Source organism: Amblyomma americanum, chromosome 3 (genome assembly GCF_052857255.1).
Source record: "Amblyomma americanum isolate KBUSLIRL-KWMA chromosome 3, ASM5285725v1, whole genome shotgun sequence".
NCBI lineage: Eukaryota > Metazoa > Arthropoda > Arachnida > Ixodida > Ixodidae > Amblyomma > Amblyomma americanum.
Window position 1 is genome coordinate 72,670,832 of NC_135499.1, and position 21,468 is coordinate 72,692,299.

Genomic DNA, 21,468 nt, shown 5'->3' on the forward strand with positions numbered 1-21,468 from the left:
CGCCGTGCTGGGACCGATTACGGCGGCGAGTGTCGGCGTCGGCCGGCGATTAGGGCCGCCTGCGCCATCTCCTCGCTAATTGCCCGGGGAGGGACAATGCGGCACCGCGTTTACCGTCGCCTGCCCCTGACGCGTATGGCGCGCGTGCCCCGGTGATGGTTCCCTGACCGCGCGACATCAGCGGGGCCCAGAGGCGTCCTTCTCTGCGCGTCGACGACCGGTGTTCGGAGCACAAGCGGGTTTGCGTCGCCACGGCAGCCCGGCCCTACTATGCTCGTTTGTTTTTGTACCGCTGGCTTGACTCGGTGGGAACTCGGACTCTGTCGTCGCGACGAGAGGAGGAAAGCGGTTCGGGGGAGGAGAGAGGCTATTTTCGACGAGCTTCTCCAGGAGGCGGAACGCGGGCGCGTTCGCCCGCTTATGACAGCTCGCAGAGCAGAGCCATTCGGCACGCTCGACGGCCTTTGGAATTGCCTCGACGCTTGTATTCGAATGCAGCCGCATTATGGCGCCCCTTTTTATTCAGGCGTGTTTGAAAGCCGTGTGAGGGTTCTACTCGGCCGTGGTTATTCCTTGTCTCCTTAATTAATGCGAGCATTGCACCTTTAAGTGGAACGTGCAGCAGCGAGAGTTAAGCACGCGTGTTATCTTTAACCTCGCATGCGATGCACTAGAGAAACAATCTGAGTAATGCCTGCGTACAAAAATTAACCTTGTAATTGGAGTGCAGCCCGCAGCAGGCCAAGCCTTGCGTGTACGCACCCTGAGGGCACGTCATTTTTCTTTGAGAAGAGCAATAACTACCGCAGGGAACACTGAATTAAATTGCCGTGCACTGGGGTTTGAGTGCTCCATAATGACGGTCAGTCCAGATTCCCCCTCCCCCGTTATGTCCACTCTTTGATTACGGAGATTTAGAACAGCGGGACGCTATCGGTCAGGGGGATAGGGGACTAGCGGCGCACCAGTGCGCAGGACAAGGGCGTCATGGTTCTGCACATGCGCACTGGCCTCCTGCTATTCCCCGATTTCCTAACCGATAGGGTCCACCTTGCTATCCTCTCTCCTGCACGGCGTGATTCGGTTTTACACGCCGACTGAGAGAAAGTTACTGCTCTTTGCTTTCCTCGTAACCAGTTATTACTATTATTATTATTATTATTATTATTATTATTATTATTATTATTATTATTATTATTATTATTATTATTCCAGACTCTTGGGAAGGAGGCACTTCTGTGACGCTTAATACCGCCTCTCGTTCTTCTGCTGCTTGTTTTCATTTATTTATTTAACCGCCACTCCGTTATTCTTCGTTAATTGCGCGCCACCTTCACTTTTATGTCCAGTCGCCAGCGCTCGGTCAGGCGCACCAGCGACTCCGGTCGTCCTTGTTTTGTCAGTGGCGTTGCTCATGCCGAACCAAGTGGCCCGAATGCGTGGTGCATCCGTTTCCGCCGAAGGCGTATTGCCGTGCCTCTCGTTCACAGCGCCAATGCGTCCTTGCACGCCGGAGCCGATGCTTCGATCCGCAACAGACAATGCGGCGTATCGCACTTCTTCCTGACCTTGGCGGTGGGCGGGAGTGCTTGGCGCCGAAGGCATTCATTGTCTGAAACTAATTATCGCACGTCTGCCAGAACGCCGAGCCGAATGGGGCGCCTGCTCTAAAGAGCTCTAGTGGAGCGTCCACACGTCCAAGAAATATGGAAAAGAACACGCGAGGCCTACGCCGATACGGGCCGATCGCGCGCGTGTGGCTCTTCTGAACACTGGTGGCACGCTCCAGCGTCTGCGCATTGGGGAATGCGTATATAATTTTAATGCCAGTTGCAATTTTAAGCAGAGCAGTCCCTGCAATTTTAAAATCGGAATGCGTGCTCAACGACAACTTCAACGAGCATAATTAACAGCCACGCTGCTTACTAGCGGAGGCGGCACGCGCAAGTGAACGGGGCGTGCCTGCAATAACACGGAGTGTTGAGCTAATTGGTGCATACTCTGAGACGAGGGACAGAGAAAGAAGAGCACAGCAGGAACAGCGCCGGTCCCAGCGTGCCTGCAATGTTTACAGCATGCAGCCACAGGCGGCCGATCGGCCCGCATCGCCACCGGCCCGCGTGTTCTGTTTCATATGGCTTCGACGTGTACACCATGGACGTCGGACGAAACGGGAACAACGCCGCCAAGGTGGCTCAGTGGTTACGGTGCTCGGCTACTGACCCGTATGACGCGGGTTCGATCCCGGCCGCGGCGGTCGAGTTTCTATGGAGGCGAAATTCTAGAGGCCCGTGTACTGTGCGATGTCAGTGCACGTTAAAGAACTCCGGGTGGTCGAGATTATCCGGAGCCCTCCACTACGGCGTCCCTCATAAGTCGCTTTGGGATGTTAAACTCCATAAGCCATAAACAGCGAACAAGGCAAATTAGACAACGAGATCGCAGTGTTGGCGTTAGTTTCGGCTTCGGTGCGGTCTTAGAACATTGTTCGCGTCAGTTGGCCTACAGAATATGTGCATTTTAAAAAGCACTGTCGGTCACCGTCGTTGACTTTCCCCGCGGTGAGACGCGCCAAGGAGCGGTTGCTGGGCTCCCTTCGAGTATAGTATGTAAGCAAGGGCCACGCTCCGTCGGCGCCCGGGCAGCAGCTGCCGGTGGCCCTGCAGCGTCACGGTTCAAGGCGAACGCCCTTGCCGCCGACCCGTTCCGCTCTGGCTGGCGAAGGTCTGCTCGCCACGTCGCAGTGCCCGAGTTGCAGCTTGGTTTTTCTTATCGGAAACCACGCCTGGTTATGCACGCACACGGCACAGGGAGGAGGGGGAAACCAGTCGAGTCACCTTGGCGCCTTCCAACCGCCCACACATCATGTCACGGTCGGCGGGGTGTAGTACACTACTCCGCTGCTGTACGCTGTGGCCGTAAAGAGGCGAGTCCGTGCAACGGGAGCCGTTCACCGCGGTGTTGACGGCGCTGGAAGTGGCCGCTCCCCGTTTCAAATGGCCGCACCGAGGATAACCGAGCTATACGGGTGTCGTGAAACCCGCCAGGTACACCGCGGTGGGCAACTTCGGTGGCGATACCATTCCTCGGGATAAGTCTGCAGTGCAAAACTCTCGCTAGTGGTTTGCATATATGCAAACGAAGCTGTCGCTTGTGTCGAGCATGACAGAATTGGGCGGGGCGTAACCTACGCTTGAGAGTAGAATGGGATAGCATTAGAGATCCCCCCCTGTGTAAGTACTCCTCTCAGTTCATAGATCCGTGGATAGCGGGGACTCGTTACACCAATACTGGTGCTGCATTGGTGCAGGGCTTACGCGATGCGCCCCTGCCCCGCAGGTGGCCGTTTCGAACACAGCCACCGGCGGTGCTTGCGGCACCCACGTTGCTCTTCCTGAGCTCCCGTAGGGCACAGACAGTTCTTTTGGAGGCTGTCTATCTCTCGACACGGATTGACGGATCTGCTGTGAACGGAGCGTCTAATGCTTCCGAAATAACAATAATAATATTGATAGTATTAAATATTTTATTGCTCATAATATGCGCAGTACAATGAAACGGGCCTGTCAAAGCCTCTAGTGGATTGACGGACTTGGCCCGGCAAAGTTGGCAGACTGACGCGCAGTATCAACAACATGAACATAATATCAACACAGAATGTCAACACAATACTAACACGAAATGAATAGTGACCAAGGTGTAACAGGTTAGGAAAAGTAACATCAGCAAGAAATGAAAATAAACTGCAAGGAACCTACGCCAAGACAACAGTAATAAAACACTTCGTGCCTGATCATGAATGTTTTTCAGACATATAGGAACCGTGTTACAATGAGTGAACCATGATTTTTAACCCTTTTTATTGATGTTGCGGAAAACACTTCCTCTGGCAAATCATTAAAAATTTGGGGAACATAGGCACAGCGCCTGGCTTCCCCATACCTTGCTGAGGAGCGCGGCACCCCAAAACGAATGGTACTACGCAGGCTTCGGGAAGCTGTATGACGTATTTTGAAATTGCTTTCCCAGAAATGCCGTACGTTCCACTACAGTCTGTAGAAAGAGTGTCCGAAAGCATGGAAGACCGAGGGCTGTGAAAATATTATCGGATACAGAAAAGGGGGTGTTATACGCTACATTTCTTAGTATGTTTCTGAATAAAGAGTCAACTCTGTTTTGCCGTCTGGCTGAGCAAAAAGCAAAAGCAGTTATCCCTTATCGGAGAATGCTGTGCCCTAGAGCATGCTCAATATCTTTTTTTATGTCAGAGGGAACAATGGATTCGATACTGAAAAACAACCAGGCTGCGCTCCGAAGCTTATCACAGACGTGTGATAGCTGACTGTGCCAGGACATGAACAATAATAATAATAATAATAAAAATTCGAAGAGTCAACAGAATCCCTTCGATGGTTCTCTCAAACCCGTGCAAAATTTGCATCGCATTTACTGATGATTTACAATGCGCAGAAAATGAGCCTGTAAGATTTTCGTAGCACCGTTCAGCCTGCAGCATCGGCAAAGCTTTGTCGTCGACAGAAGATAAGCTAACCACAAAGGCGCCAATTACTGAACAAACCTATTGGCACAAAGTGAGAGCATGGAAGAAACAAGTCGAAGCGATCGATGACACAAACAACGTTCAACCGTATACGTCCTCTCGCTCTCCCCGAGGACATAATGAGCTGCCCTCTTGTCTGCTGGGACATCGTATCACTGTGTACCCAGTCTCGCGTTCTTGGCAAAATGTGTCTGAAGGTCGCTTGTTCGACTTGCGCCCTCAACAACGCTATGTCGCAACATTTTTACGCGCGCAGTTTTTCCAGGTGGCAGAACAGAGCAGCAGCGCATCATCGACAACAGCGGGAGCAGAGCAGCGCAAAGCGCAGTGTTGCGTGCCGTGCGCTTGGCCACCGTGCTCTCCGCAGTGAGTGTGGCGACAGTCGCGTACAGCGGCCGTCCGACGCGGCTGTCTGCTCCGCTCAGCTGGAGCGGGATCATCGGCCCCGATGCGCCTGCCGGGGAGTATCGTCGCCCTCCCGGCGCAGCGCAGGACGCTGAAACAAGACTCAAAAGCGCAGGCGGCCAATTTCCGACGGCGCAGCTGCATACGTGCATCAGCAGAGTCCTCCTCCCACACCCGCCCGCCTGTCTCGACCGGGAGGGACCGCGCGTGGCCGTAGCGGATCCATTCATATCGAGTGTCGTCTCTCAGCAGCGTTGCAAGTCGGCGTCGCAGTGCGCGCGCCTATACGTACAGTACTCACATTGCACCGGCGCGGCGCGCTGCCTGCTTCGAGCGGGCCGCGGCCGCTTCGCGCCGTCTTTATGTTCTTCGTCGCGGCCGTGCTTGGCGGGACTTCGGCGGCTCCAGATATGCGACGCATCTGTCGAGCATTGTTTCTTCTTTTTTTGGAACCTGCGAGAAGGACACGCTGCTGCCTGTAAAACAGCGATAGTTAATCAACGGTCTCATCTCTTGCAGTCACTCGGTACGACGCTGGGAGCACCACTAATACGTTCGCCTATCGCTCGAGTGGAACACACTGTCTAAATTGTTCGCTCGTTCGAAGTGACTCTTGCGTAGATCGGCGTCCGGGTCTCGTTGTGGCAGAGCGCGAAGCCGAGCTCGGCGAGGGGACCGTGCTCATCTTTCTCTTCAAGAGTGCGTTTCACCGCATTGCAGGATTGCCTAGCAGTGAAGAGGGCGCTGAAACGTGCAGGGTGTACTTATGGCAGCAGCGGTGGTGCCCCCCTGTGGTTTACACACACGTCGGTGCTTGCTCCCGCGTAGCGGCGGACTGGATTTACTGTGCAGGAACTCTTCACTCGTTCTCGGTCGATACAGAGGGCACATTCTCCAAGGGAAAAAATCTGGTCGCGCTGAGGAAACCACTCGCTCGTTTGGTTCAAATACGCTCCGGCCTGTGAAGATTACAGTGCTCGGCGATTGTTAAAAATGAGTCCGTGTAGTCAGGGTGTCCTGCGAATTTGAAGGAAGCCATGAACATTGTTGCGCAGGCTCTGCATTGCTATCGTTAGCCGCAAAGACCCCGTTTTTCGGAAAGGGGGGCAGTGCGGGCAATGGGGGAGGATAATCTTGCGTGCGGAACGTACTTCTTGGAACCGAAAAAATGTTGGGGCAGTGCCTTTTACCATATCGTTTTTTCGCAGAGATGGGCGGAAGGAAGCTAGCCTCGATCCCTAATTACGCCCCTGTTTCTGAGCAGGGTAGAGAAGGGGCATAGATGAGGAAAGTCGTCCCGAAGGCTTTTCTAGATGAACTCTCGACGTCTTGATTCATGCCGCGTGCGTTGGACCCAACAACATGTTCGGTTTGTGTTACCTAAAGCAGTTCGTTACAAGTGACACTCCCATTAAAACGTCCGGGCTAGGAACATGATGAGAGTGTGAGCGTCTTTTCCGCAAGAAGAAGGCGTCGGTGGAAGTTTTGAAAAATTTGCAATGTATTCAAGCATGGTGCCCACTTTTGAAACACCTAACAACTAGTGAACGGTTCCCATCGACACCACGGACTAACTAAACCGGTGTCAAGAATCTCGTTTCGTCAGGAAAAATTGCCGAAAGGATACTTCTACCTCGGGCCTTTGGGTGAATGTTAAAGGGCAACTGCAACAATTTTGAGAATTCCGCGATATTCTAGGACTGGTATCTGTAGAGGCTCGAGGTAAAGCGCGGCAAGTGTTTTCGTGCTAGCATTCAAAATAGTGACGCAATCGATGATTGAACTTTAGGCTTCTCCTCAAAGTACCATAGGAGTGCGGGGAAGCTTGGTGTGACGTCACGGAAGGTAAGATTTAAAATTACCGCTTCCGTCAACCACACCCTGCCATGCCTCGTTGTATGCTGCCACACAACGCTCGGCGGACTTCGCCTTCGGTGGCGTTGGTTTTCGCTTCTTGAAAGCAAGCGTTTATGCGTTGGAAATGTGCCGGTACCTGCGATGACGTCAGCATTCGAACCCCCCCCCCCCCCCCTACTTGGCGCTGTGCGCTGCGGAGAAGTTTGAAGACAGTCGCGATGTGAATAGGCGATTACGTCACCATTTCAAATGCTAGCCCAAAGGGACTTAGCTTGCTTTACCTGCAAGTGTCGCACATTCGACTCCGTTGAGCTCGTCGATTTCTGAAAACCTGTGCAGTGAGTGGCCCTTTAACGGAGCAGCGCCCTGCCAAGGCGGCTCCCGCGACTGACACGCGCGTCGCCCAGTGCAGCGTCGTTTCACGGAGCACTATACTATACTGCCCGTGCCATGTGGGCGCCGCCGCTTTGCGCGCAGACGGTTCGCCGCCGCGATCGGCAACAGCTGTTCCCGCCTGGCCCCGTTCGCTCGCCCCGGCGCAGACTGGGCGGCTCCGCCGACGCCAAGTGCGCGTACAACACGCACAGCCAGAGCAGAGAAAGAAAGAAAAGCACAAAACGAAGGCCGCTTGTTTCGCCGGGGCTTCATTTCGCGCCCGGTACAGAAGGAGAGAAAAAAGGGAGGGGGTATGGCACATGTGCGTTGTGAGTGACGTTCGGAACCAGTGCGCGCGGTCTGCTCGCAGCGCTGCACGGTGTTGTATTTAATAACGCCCGATCGGAGGGGGGCTCTGCGGCTCGCTGGGTGGGTCGCTGTGATGTCAGTGCGCCTTTTGGCTGGTCACTGCGCTGCGCTGGCTTTTTGCTCCGCGAACGTACGGCAAGGCGCGTAGACGTGAATCGACACTGTTCGTGGTTTGCAAGGCAGGCGATAACGATCGATGTACGGCTGACGTTACCAGTTTTGTAACCTATTGTTCCCTGCTGCCCACAAGACTTCAAGAAGCGCTGTCGGGAACGTCGGCCGCCCTTTTTATGAAGAGGCCTGTGCACGTCTGGTGCTCTCACGTTGGTTTGATTTGTAGAGCAGCAATGTAGTAAAACACTGGACGGGAATTAGGCTGTGTCCGCTGACATTCGGGAGTTCGCACGCCGGCGACACATCGGGACCCTGAAAAGAAGCCGTCCCGAAGTGTAGTACTTGTCGCATGTCTTCGCGCATATAGCTTCTACCTCGAGGCATCTGTTTAACACGTTCAGTAAAGAGGACAGGACTTGAAACATGTCAGGGGATTTTGTTGTCCACCGCAGTCGTGTAACAAGGCGCACAGCAGGCTGTACCGTGCAGTCCGCCGTCGGACGTCGCCTCTGCATGCCCTTCAGTTGATGCCCCGGGTACCCGTGACGTTCTGTAGTCGTCCGCTGTTGCACCATGGCCGCACCCAGCGGAACTGCGCCGCCTTCACGTTTTAGTGGAGCTGTTTTGTCAGAGCTTGGCTGGAAGAAATCGCCGCGAAGCTCTGTTGTCGGAATACTGTCAGCGTCAAAAGCGGCACGCGAATAATGGGACTTTTCCTGTTTCCGTCAATCGCGCTTTTGCTTTCGGAAACATTTGTCTCAACTCCGTATTCATGGAGCCATCGCTTTCCGCTTTCGCGTTGTGAAGACGAGCAGTGGAACGGACAACCGTAGCAGGGTAAAAATTACAACCACACGTCCGTCAAGCAGGCACACGTTCTGCTGTGGGGGTGCGGAGGGCGCTCTCCTCGCGTCCGCGCTCTGTCCGTTTCCCGAATGTGTACCAACGGCGTCAGATGAACCCCGAACGAGACAACTCAAACGCGAGCACAAAGAATACAAAAGAAACGTTATAGGCTTGAGTGGAAACACAGGCGTGGCGGATTAATTAACACTTCGAAAGAGCTGTCTTTACGCCTTCGATGCGAGAAATCAAGCGATGTACAGTGTTGCAGTTGGCGTTTCGATTCTCTTGTTTCATTTGCTGATAGTGAGTCGGCAAATAAGCTCCGATAGTAAGGTCGGTTACTGCGGACTTAACACAGGTGGTTTAAAGTGAGAATCCAGTTGCCAGTCTTGCCGTTTGGTTCTCTCGCGTGTCGTTATCGCTTTTCGCGCGGCCTGTATTCTTCAGCCTTGAGCCAACTGGCCTCCACACGTGACAACTCTCTTTATGCACGCCTGTCTTTTACCGTGCTAGAAGAAAGAAAAAAAAAACGAATCTATTCTGCAGTCTGTGTGCTTTTGGAAGTCAGATCTCCTACGTAATCTCCGTTTCAAACATTGCACGGCAATAGCGACGCTTCCAAGTCGTTGGCTGGTTTCTCTTAACGGCTTCCTGCTCCCAGCGGCCACACAACTCCCATGTGTCTAGTCGTTCACCGCGAGATTATTTTTGCAATCTTGATCTGAATACATTTTCTGCCGCCCATATATTTACTTAAACGTGTTATAAGACAGTGTTGCGAGCTCTTTAAGGCCTAAACATCGATTCACTCGACTCTCGGTTGGCCCGTGAACCAGGCGTCACGTGACGTTCCACTCTCGCTCCATAAGGGTGGCCCGCACAGGGAGGAAGGGGGCGGGCAGGTCTAATCCGCTTATCGCCGCTCCCCTAACGTACACCTTTGCAGGTGGCGATAAGCGGATTAGGAGTGGGACCCAACGTGACGCCTGGTCAACGGTCCGTTGTGTGAATCGGCCTTAACGGCACAAATACCTGTTAGCAGAGAGCGCCGAGAAAGGCCGCCAGTAGAGAATTGTCGGGTGAAGAATGTTTCGTCTGCGTTAATAGGAATACCAAGCTTTTGAGCAGTGTATTTTGATTAACGGTGACAAACAGCCAACATTTGCTCGTGTCTGAACGGGACATATGCGCTGTGCATATCGCAGCCTCTGGTGACGCTGCGTCTTCTCTTGACTACCACTGATGTCCCGTGCCCGTGCACTGACCTCTCTCTCTCCCCCCTCTTCCGGTGGCGTTTCGCAGGTGAGCCCCTGACGCTGTGTCCGCTGGCGTCGTCGTCCAGCACGTGCTGCACGCGCGACACCGAGCGGAGGCTGCGCGAAGCCTCCTGGGACCACTTCCGCTTCCGGCTGAGGGACGCCACGGCGCCGCTGCGACGCTTCCTGGACGACACCCTGGTGCTCTTCCGCGGTGAGCGTCGCCTTCCTGATCGGTTTGTGGCCCGAATTATGTGGGCAATCACGTTAGCCGATATGCCCCCATTTGACGCTTGGTGCTTCTCGGAACCGCTTTCAGTCCTCGTCCGGTCTGCACACAGCTTGTTCCTGTATCTTTCTTTCTGTACATTCCCTCCTGCTACAGACAAGGGTCCCGATTGGCTAATTCATGGCGACGCAACTGCGTCTTTGCCCAGAGCAACGGCATTTATCTAGGGGTCTGATGGATGTACGTGTATGGTCAGACTAGGCGAACGCTGTTATCGTGGGTAGTTATCGAGTGTGGAGATCGTAAGATAACGATCCTCGCTCGATGGGTCGGCGCAGAACGAGCTGACAGCAAAGCGCTAGGTAAGGTGGTCCCCCCCCCCCCCTCCCCCCAACCTTTTTTTTTTCTGTCTGACTTCACGCTAGTTGCGAGTAGACGACAAAACTGCTCGCGTTTGGCAGACTAATGAGGGGCTCAGGAAGCAGTTGGGTTCGATCTGGTGCCATAATGATAGATTGCTTATTGTTGGAAGCGCGCTAATTCCTTTTTGGCGCTGAACAGCGGTAAGAGCCCGTTGCTGTTACCCTTTTTGCTTCTTTTACCGCGTAGTGACCCCGCCTGCACTTGTGGCGAGTCGCCATCCTTGGAAGAGCTCGTGAAGCCAAGAGAGAGGCAGCATGGTGTCGCGCGTTGTATCGGGGCTGGGCGAGACGCTGCCTTGTGTCCTTGAAGAACCTTTCAGGTTTTTTCGAACGCTTATCGAGCTATGTAACACCATGGAAATTAAAGGTTCTCGAGTTTACTATACCGGCGCTAGTGATCCCTCACTGGAGAAACGTAAAAACTGTATTACATTCATTCCAAACTGTATTGCAAAATCATTCGATGCCCGCCGATGTAACAATACGCGTGTAGAAATTCCGGGTACTATGGCTGAGAGGTGCAGCTTTTCAAGTGCAACTAGCTTCTTCAGGCAGCCAGCGCTGCCTCCGCAGCTGCTGCAGCGCACGCGTTGAATTTGCTTTAAGAAGTGTGGCTGGAAAAGGGGTTTTGTGTAACACTGTGACGATTGGTTTCACGGGATCAAGCATATAAGCACTCCTCTCTCGTTCCTTTTTATGCCGCGCTTTCCCTTCCCCCCAGCAAGCGGGCACAATCTACCGGGTAACCTGCCCTTTCCTTCATAGATCGCTGGCAGTCATCATATGGCACTGCTCGTGCAGCGGGTAAGCAATGAGCCCTGCGATGGCAGGTGCTGCCACCGGTGGGTCTTGTGCGACGCACATTGCTCTTCCCGAGCGATCAGTCGTAAACTTGACTGCCCCATTGTCACGGTGGTTAGTTTGCTGACGACCCGATGTGCAGGTTGCGATGACGGCACAAGGTTAAGTTACTCAGCTATAGGGGTTCTCCGGGGATTTTTCGCTGGCAATGCCGAAGACGCCGCCGCCGGATTTTCTGCACAGCGGAAGACTTTGCCCTATCGCGTTAAAAAGGCGACATTTCGCTACGCACACCATTGCATCCATTGCGCCCGAAGTCCCCAACTAGTCCGCGAGGACCTTTTTTTCTTCTTCTTTCACTAATACGCTTACGCCGTGGCTCATGGCGCTCCGCTTGAACACCGTATCTCGCCTGAAGGCGCTTCCATTTGACGGGGGAAATTAAGGGCCGGAAGCCTGGCAAGAAACGAATCGTTCTCCTCCCGCGCGTAGATTCAGAGACAGCGAGTGGCTCGGATGTGGCTGGCGAACCGGATTTTGGGTCTGCGTTGGGGTCCGTGCACCTTCAGAGAGACGCGCGGATGCTCAACGACGTCGTACCTGCCGGGCCGGCTACATTTCGATAAAGGCGAATCTGCCACCACCGGTTGAGAAACTGAACGAAGCGCAGACCGGAGAACAAACCTGTGTGCAAGGTGTTGACTCGCACAGGAAGACGGGGACGTGCGGAGAGCTGGTTAACGGATGGTCGGATTCCTAGGGAAGTCAGAGATACATGGGGTGATGAGCGTGGGCCATTTGTTAGGATAATGTGGATGCGGGTATTACAAGTCAGAGAAATGAGAAGGCGCTGAGATGTACAGTGGACTCAGCTGGGCCGAGGTTAGCGATGATGACGCAGATCAGAAGCGCTGGTGGCACCGAAATTCGGCTGCATGTTTATAAACTGTGAACTACAGCGTAACGTGGGTGCAAAATTTAAGGTAGGCACGCCCAAGTAGCGATTTCCTATCGGATGCAGAACGAAGGCTTCTCGGTATATTAGCAGGGCCCTTTCCCCACTTGCTTGCCGTCGGCTCTTCATAGGAAAGGGACTCACAAAGGGAACGAGGGAGGGGAAATCCTCACGGTGCATGCAAACGTTTCGAAGACAAATCCTCCCGTCGAACTTTGCCAAACACCCATCCCTTGTTCACTCTGCGTTTGTATAGAAACCATAAAGAAACCAGATAAGCCCCCTGTCTACCATGGACTCGATAGCAAATGTAGCGCCTGCCGTCGGAGCCCAAGTAGAGCAGTGCTGTTCTGGCGCTATGCCAGCCTAGCGCGCTCTCGTAAGCGAATCCCGACTTCAAGAATTCTCTTACTAGCGAATTGGTTACTACTTTAGTGCAGATGATTACAGTCAGCCGCATTCTCGACTGAGGTAAACGTTTAGTTGAGATACCTTGCACTATGTAAACTCTCGAGTTTACTTCGACGCGGAAGTGATACAACGAAGCTCAACTCTTCGCCGCTGTCAGACAGACACGCGATGAAAGAACACGCATTGTCGGGCAGGTCTTTCCGTGGCCCTGGCGGGAAACGTATCTATGCGTAGTGGAGGAAGAGCACAGGGCCGACTCCTTGACCGTCGCGTTGCTCCCATTGGGTGCAGATAAAGTTGGTGGAAAACCCGTGCCGCGCAAGCATGGCGTCACGGTGCTCCGTCATAATCGAACTTCCGCCTGGCGTTAGAAGGGCTCAGGAGAGGCGGCTTAAAGCGGCACGCGCGTAATGCCAGTTTACCCCGGATGATGGCGCTGCCTCCGCGACTGCTCTCCCTCGTCGGAGGGGCTTGCAGTAGTTCGTGCTCCGTGGGATCGAGTCGGTGCCCGTCGCGGGATGTCGGAATTAAGATAGCACGTCCGTCGCTCGCGGCTGACAGAACGCACGAAGGACAAACAGAGAGGAAGAAGTGGACGGTCGACTCCCCGCCGCAGCGGCAGCAAAGAAGGGGCGGCCGACAAATCAAGGAACTCTTCGGCACGCGGCGAGGGAGGGGATTACGCCGCCTTCCCCTCTTTCTGTCTTCCGATGTGAGGAAGGGAATGAAGGAAGGAGGAGCACCCCCCGGTGTACGAGTGTCGCCGCTGGGCGCTTTGCGCGAGCAGAACCGCATTCCGCGGATTCTGACCGATCGCCTCTTAATCCCGGCGTCACCCCTTTATAGTTAAGCCGCCGCGGTCGGCGACCCCTTCGGCTCTGAGACGGCCTGGCCGCCCAACAGGCCGTCGTCCCGCTGTCAACGGGCGCAGGTATTGCGCAAAACAGCGAACAGGAAAGAAGAAAAAGGTACTAATAGTCTGACGCAGTCGCGTGCGCAAATACGGACGGCGTATTTGCAGGTCAGGTAAGCCCGTAAAAGCCTTTGCTTCCCTGCGGTTTTTACACTGTCTTACTTACGCCTAGGTTGCGTCTACGTATTACCGTCATCCCAACTACGTCCCCTACAAGGCAAAAACCTCTCCCATGTTCCTCCACTAAATCCTATCCCGTGCTTGCTGCGACAACTTTATCCTCACGAACTTCCTAAACACCATCCGCTTACTTGACTTTTTGCCTCCCACTGCTACGCGTGCCCTCTCGTGGAGTCCACTGTTGCCCTGGGGGACGACCCATTACGTTCCCTTAGAGTTACACACCCTCTCCATGTCCATTTATTTTTTTTTGTTTCGACCAGCATGTCATTAACCCGTGTTTGCTCCACGACCCACTCTGCCCTCTTTCTGTCTCTCAACGTTACACCTGTCATTTTCCTCTCCATAGCGCGCTGCTCTGTCCGCAGTTTAAGCTCTAACCTTTTCGTTAGACATGTTTCTGCCCCATAGGTTACTATAGCGGTGCGATAATCGACTCAAACTGTAAAAAAAAAAGGATATAAAGCAAACGGGAATACGCGATGACTTGCCTATTTCCGCGCGCCATCGATGCCCGCATTTAAAGGAATTCGTACCGGTGTTCCGCGCTTTGCGGAAGAAGTCTGCGGGATCGTGCTGAGCCTTTATGAGAGGGTAATAAATGATATCGCGGGGGCGCGGCGCTCGCACCAGGCGGCGCTGTCGGGGAGCGAGCGCGCTTGATTAAAACGCCGTGAGCAATGACCGCCCGCTGACTTAATTAGAAGATGGAAGCTCGATGGTTCCCCTTGTGAGTTGAGGTGTAAAAAGAAAAACTTGAGAAAAAAGAAGCATACGCCGGCCGCCTAATTGAACGCCTGCCTGACGTTTTCTGTTTCAATTCCAAGCCGTGTATCTATATATAGGCCTATACATTTTTCGCAGTCTATCAACTTTGCACTGGTTGCCGCCACAGGCTCCACTCTGGACGTCCAGAATTTCGCTCGTGTGTACCGCTGTTGTAGGTAAGCGCTGCTGCGGTGTTAAATGAAATGATGGCACAGTCCGAGCATTGACGGGGAGCAATGGCGGGGCGATGAAGCCGTAGCCCAGCACTGATACAGTCAAGTTTATACTTTCCTGAAGGCAGCTGTAGCCAGTGTGCGTAACGCGTGCCATGCCCAGTCGGAGTGGGCCCTAAATACCTTTGTTTTAGTGTGCGATTAAAACATTTCCACCACACGCACTCACACGCGAGTCCACACTGTGAGCGAGATGAAATGGGGGCAAGTGCACTTTTTCTTCTTTTCCCCTTGAGAACATGTTAGTCCTCGAGGAGACTAAACTGTGGCCGAAGTCCCTTTTCATCTGATCTCGAAGGGAGTGATGGCTGTTCTTCTTTGGGGGAGTAAAAGTTGTGCCGACCCAGGTCGTCCTCTGAGAGCCAACCGCTGAAGCACTCTTTTGACGCGTGCATTGAGCACATCCCGTCGTATGGCTTTGCGAGGCATGGCTCGTAGGCCCACCTGTCCCTGTCCCGCTGTGTGCACGAGCGGATGCGGCGCAGCCTCATTTGCGTGGGAAGCGGTCTGCATGCTCGCGACTGGAACGCGCGCTTTCCTGCTCTGTGTCCGCTGCTTTCCGCGAGGAAAAGGAAAACGCTCTTTACAGCGCTGCGTTTTGCCCCGCGTTTTCTGATGGCGCCCGAGTTGCGGCACCCCGCCTTGGTGCCGAATCGTGACTGTGCACTGTAGGCATCGCTTTGCTCCGGCACAGTTGACAGTATACTGGAAACGCAGCCGCTGCACACACACAGCGGGCGTTGGCTTTGCGATTTCAGCACCTTACAGAAGTCCTGCCAATGTAAGGCGTGTATGTAACGGCATGTCTCAGGCTGGTTTTGTTTCTTGTATTGGCGGAATTGGTATTTTGTAATTTCTGAACACCCTCAACATAGCCATACTGGAGAAATAAGTGCTCTGGCACGCACTCACAGTGTTCAAGGCCGCGGCTTTCAGGGACCTTCGACACACCTGCCTCAGTCCTTGCGTCTCAGCTTTAGTGTACGTGAACGGGAGCGTATGCGTGCGTGCTGCGTGTATGGGGGAGTTTGATTGAATTTACGCGCTGGACGTACCCGGCTTATCTTTAGAGCGCAGCACTTCGGCGCCCGTGCCTGGATTGAGCGTATACAGTCATCGTTGTCGCCCTAACCAGCAGGTGCATACCAAAGCTTTGTAACCGTGCACGGCGCTAGGGGTGAAAGTAGGGCGACAATGAACAGGCGGAGGAAGGGGTAGGAGAGAGAAAGGTAGAGGAGGAGGGGGGCAGCTAGGGAGAGGGGTCGCGTTCAGTTTGCACCGCCAGTTGCGTAATGATTTCCTAAACGCGTTTGCAGATAGCCGTCATGCTTAGAAGTACACCGCAACCACCTGGGCATAAGCGACTGCGGTGGATGCGGTAGCAGGGAGATGCAGATACCATGGTGATAATGGTTTTTTCCTCCTCCTCCTCACACAGCTCCAAGTTTAGTTTCTCAGTATACCGAAAAATCAAGCTGCGCTAAAGTTTCGGATTAGGGAGCACTTTAATCGTCACAAAAAAAGTTTGCCCGTGCCCGCAGGCTAGTGTGCCTACGCTCTAAGCAAGAATGCGCTAGTATGGGAGGAAAAATAGAGTAAACTCCTGTTGTAGTTGTTGTTGCGACTGAAGGAAGAATGAAAAGGAAAGGGCACGGGCCTGCCCACTGGCTCAAGCCGAGCCACAATCGCTGCCACGTGCAGACAGTAGGAGAGTTAAAAGAGATATGAGAGTAAAGATTGAAAGACAAGCCGCGCATCGCAACAACCGCGTCATCTGTATCTCTTGCTAAACCGTCGTCGTAAAGCTCCTTTAGTGTACTCTCTTTTATAGAAGAGACCGGGTGCGCTAGAAGAGCTTGTTACCTTTCTACTCCTTTTTGTTCAGAAGTGTGCAAGTGGTAGACTCGTGTGCCCCGATCGACCGGCCGCGTCTCTGAAGCGTCCGCTGGCTTGCTGACATGATCCCCGTTCACCCGTTCCCGGTGAGCATTCGCGCAGACTCTGCGGTGTTGTACGTGGCTCCTGAGAGAGTAGCGTGGAGCCATTTCTCTCAAAGTGAGCAGCCGCAGGCACGCCGGCGCCCGCGGGCTTATGCGCCGGCCCTAATTCAGGCGGGGCAGTTACTAATCCCACATGAAGAGCGGGAAGAACGGCTGCTTCGGTCGTTCCCACCCGTGTCTTCGTCCCTCGAGTTCACACGGGACGTCCGGTCGGCGCGGTTGCGTGCCTCGCCACCGGCTGCCTTTGTTGCATATTGCGCGCACCTCTTTGTGAAGAGTAGACTCGTCCGTATACACGCCGTCCTCGCGACGAGACATGCCGGGGACAATTACCGCATGCAGCGCTGGACGGTTTGGGACTCGGCGAGGAGAAACAGCCCGTCGTTGGTCGCGTGGGAATGCACCAGGCGGGGGAGGAAAACTGACGCGTTCTGGGAGCTTGATAAACGCGCCAATTTCCACGCGAGCTGGACTATTTTTCTTCGCTAATTGCGTCTCTGCGTCGCGCCTTTATTTAAATGCACGTGAGAGGAGGAAATGTTCGCGTCCCTTTGGCGGCGGTCGGTGTTTCTTCATTTAATCGTAACATGCACTGACCGAGCAGCAAACGCGCGGTTTTGCTCGTTTGGTTTTGAATTGGGGAACAGTCCCGTGGTTGAGACAAATGTGTGATTGTCTCCGGTTGGTCTCCAAGGATAAGGCCCGGTCCGCATGCATCTCGGAATTTTTATTGGCTCACCTCTGGGAAGCTCGATGAGGTATACCATTCCCCTGAGCTTACATGTGTGCCTCTGGCCGCCTTGGCACTGATGCCCGAGGCTGCTTCGACCGACATGTTGCTATACACGGGCCGATACGAAAGCCGTAAAACGACCGCAAGAAGTCAAGTTACAGCTGTGTGGAGGACTGGGCGCTGGGCCTGTAATGGCCTGGCATGCATGGCCGAAAATGCGCCGCAGAGTGCGGGCCAATAGGGTTCAGTTCTTGGCAAACAGAGTAATCTGCAAGACCAGTAGCGACCTCCCAGTCGCTTGTGATGTCTTTGTAAGCGCGATAAAATTGTCTTCAGTTCTGTTCGGCACTCATGCTCCGTCTTACGCTATTGGCGTGTCAATGGGACTGCCTCAGGTCGCCGCAACCGAGTAGTTAGTCCGCAGCGTATTGTGCACGTTTAGTTGGCCGCGTTGCGTAAGCCCCAGGTTAATGAGGTGCGAGGCACCTTTCCAGCTGCTGGATTTATTTTCGCCCAGCAAGAAATAAAGTCTGGGGGGACCGCAAGCGGAGGTCAGCTTGGCACGGAAGTGGCCTCTGCACGAGGGAAGCGCAGACGGTGCTCGGGTAAAGAAAGGGAAAGAAAAACTCGCCCAGGACGTGGATGGCCGCCATCAATTCTCACTGTTCGCTGTCGGGCCTCGCGACACGATGTGGACGCTGTCCACGGCCGAACCACATAACCTCGCTTTAAGAAAGAAATATGGCAGGGCAACGCAGAATCCTTGCGGCGCCTGACCCACGATAACCCGGCCTGGAAGGAGAGCCGTTGCGCAGTATGGATTAGCACGTCGAAACGCCGGAGGAAGTGCCAGCCATGTATGCGAGCCGCGTACAGTATATCTACACGTATTAAACATTTGGCAAGCGCTGTGCTAGGCCTGCGGATGGAGAGGCAATCTCTGCTAGCTCGCTCTTGTAATAGCCAGCTCGCTCGCAGGCTGCCGGACTCCGTTAGCGAAGGTGTCGCGGCGGTGTCTCGGGGGATTTCGATCCTTCCTGGCGCAAGACCCCGCGGCCGCAGACACTGACGCTCGCGTTGCCCGCTGCTTCGACCACGGGGGATTCGGCGCCGACCCGCGGGCTGGGCTGCCAGACGCGCTGGCGGCCGGCCAGCCAGCGTCGTCGGCGGCTTTTTCCAGCGACCCAACTTTAGCCCCGGGCCCCGGCGTCGTCTCTTTCCTCGCGGGTCCATGGCCGCGCTCCCTTCTCCCACTCGGCGTTTTTCTTTCCTCTCCGGCGTTTCTTTCCGGCTCGAAGGTTCGTTTGTTTGGCCGCCAGCTCGGCTGTGGAGGAATGCGAGCGCGTTATGGCTTCCGCGTCATCGCCTGCGGTTCTTCCCTGCTCCGCCCTCTCCCTCTGTCTTTCACCGTCTTCGCGTCGCGCGTTCTCTCTCTCTTGCCCACTTCCAAATGCCATTCCGTTCCAGCTTCGTCACACCGTCGTTGCGGCCCGCGGTGCTAGAGCCCCACGCCGTTCCGACCGGTTAGGGAGCGCGCGTTCTCTCGCCGTGACATGCCTGGCGGGCCCGTGACGCAATCTGTTACGTCACAGAACGACGTTCCTCTGTTTTCAGCCTGTAGGAACCGCGTTGACGTATCGCTCGATGAGTGTCGAACGTCTTCGATCCGCTTGGATTCCGGTGTGAGAGTTCTTCCGTTGCTGCCTACGTGTTTGACTACTCTACGCCTGCACAAGCTGGTGCACAAGGGCAAGTTAAGGGCAGGTTCTCTCAGGCTGGCTGCAGCGCCGCCGGGGTGCACACTTGGAACAGATTCGGGCTCAAGACCTCCGTGTGGCAAGGGCAAGACAAACTATGGGGCACTCTCAGTACTCTATGCGCGGGGGAGGGGGTCCGGTCATTTCGCTCGCGAAACTGGTCCTTTTGTCTGCTGCTCGCCATTGATCAGATCAGGCGCCAGGTGCGCCTACACAGCGTTAAACTATTATTCGAAGGCGCTAATGTCAACTGCGCCTCTTGGCGAATGACCATATCGCACTCTGACATTACCATCAAGTCACGTGGACGCTGGGGCGCAGAGTCTGGCGTATGGACTTGATGGAAGGCGTAGATTTTTCGGAGGTACTGCTTCGACACAGGAGAACCATTGCGAAATTGCGTGTTCTTATATAAATAACGCATAAATAACGTACATGTCACACTGTAGTTGACAGGCTTAAAGAAATCGTTGTCGCAAATCGGTGAGTTACGAATTCTATCAGCGCTACTTCAATTGCGATTCGTGCCCGGACAGCCGCGCAACATCGAGCTAACGACAGCACCCCCTTCGAGATCGCAAAAAACAACTTGTTACAAGCGTACGCGAGTCGTACACGCGAGCCGAGGTGCGGTGCCTGTGGCAGCCACAGCGGCTCTTGTCCGGCCGCTGAACCGGGTGCGCCATTTTGATACGAGCTGGGTCTCCCTCCAGCGGGGACTAAAAAACCGGCCTGGCTTTGCGCCACGCACTGCGAGATAGAAAGAAGTAAAGAAAAACGGAAGAAAGAACGGTAGTGCCTTGTAGGACGAGCAGCTTTTTTTCTGAAGGATTCATTCTATCTTCTCGAACTTTTTCCCCCGTTTAGTGGCCCGATTTGCTTGGCTTCCGGTTGAGCGTTCCAAGTGCGGTAAGCCGCTGCTCACGCTGTGTCTGTAATTTAAAGTACGCCGAAGTGAATATCATTATTGACTGTATGTGCTGGTAGAATGAACTGTGTGGCACAATAGGAGACTGTTGGGTTTCTTTCCGCAGATTTCGTGGGTTCGGAAAATGCAGAAATAGAGAGAAAGCGCACCTAGGGGGCGACAGCGTCACTCCTCGCGTTAACGGCTAGCTTTACGTTATAGCTGGTCGCACCTCGGTTTCGTCGCGGGCTAGGGCAGTGTGAGCAAGTCTATCTCAACGCACCGGCTTGAATAACTGCGCGTCGTATTGAATCACCCGCTACAAAAGACGCAAATACACTTCTTCCGGATGGGTGTAATTGTGACTGAACACCTGTGGTGTGGTCGTTGCACTCACCTTGCACCCGTTTATTAAGGGTGTAACAGGGTGTTATATTACAGTGCCTAGAGACAGCTGTAAGTACGCAAGGACTTTCTTTGAAGTCACTACTGTGGAATGAAAAAGAAATGCGGATGTGAGGCCCTCGAGTCCTTTTTCCGAAAGCGTGCGCGGGGCGCCACTTTAACGTGCATCCATGAGAATGGTTCGAGCGTTGGTGGGTGTTCTAGGGAGGCAAGTGTTGGGGTAGAAGTTTACAGGGTGCAAGTAGTCGCGTGACCCCAAGACCGCGCAGGTAAGAGTCCTCTCTTTCTGCACCTGCGAAATGCGTGCTTCCAAGACTCCCTGGAGCCGCCTTAGTGTCGAAGACCCCGGCAGATGGCGCGCGAAAAGCAAAGGCAGCGGCCAGTCAAAAGGGAGGTGTGGGCGCATCATCCTCGGGAATGGGAACTGCAAGTGTGTAAGGCGCGAAAATGCGCTTCGAGCAACTCGAGAAACGCTTCGCTGCAGCGTCACGGTGCCCCCGCATGTGTCGGCGAAAATATGGTCGGCTTTCACGCCTTTCACGAGACGAGCATGATCGGCTTTACTACCGCTGTACTGAGAGGCAGCAACGTAAACGGCAGGCTAAGCAGATAGCGCCGGTCTGGCAAAAGGGTCTTCAGAAGAACAGTGGCACACTGTGAACACGAATACGCCTATATGGGAGTAAAAGGGGAGTAGGATGCCTTCTAGAGCACTCCATTTCATTACATCATTCCATTTGTATCCTATTTCACTCCTTGCTTTTCGTAGTGCACAAAAGACGCGAGCATGGCGCGCAGGTTCCCGGAGGCGAGGCGGCCTCGCTCTCCGCTGTGCGACAGCGCGTCTCGAAACCATGTGTTTTATCGCCTCACCTCCTCGATGTGCAGTGGCAGCTGCTTTACGGGGCGCTGAAGCCTACGTACGTGCACGTCGTTTGCATCAGAGATGTCAGCGCTTCCGACGAAAGCGC

General features: G+C 54.2%; 1 protein-coding gene across 1 annotated transcript in view; it reads left to right on the top strand.

Moving 5' to 3' along the window:
- The window catches only part of dally (division abnormally delayed protein), a 116,012-nt gene that overhangs the window by 44,825 nt on the left and 49,719 nt on the right, over positions 1 to 21,468 (top strand). The window contains exon 2 of the mRNA XM_077657483.1: positions 9,830 to 9,997. Within this exon, the coding sequence (XP_077513609.1) occupies positions 9,830 to 9,997 (168 nt within the window). The remainder of the gene's footprint in view (positions 1 to 9,829; positions 9,998 to 21,468) is intronic.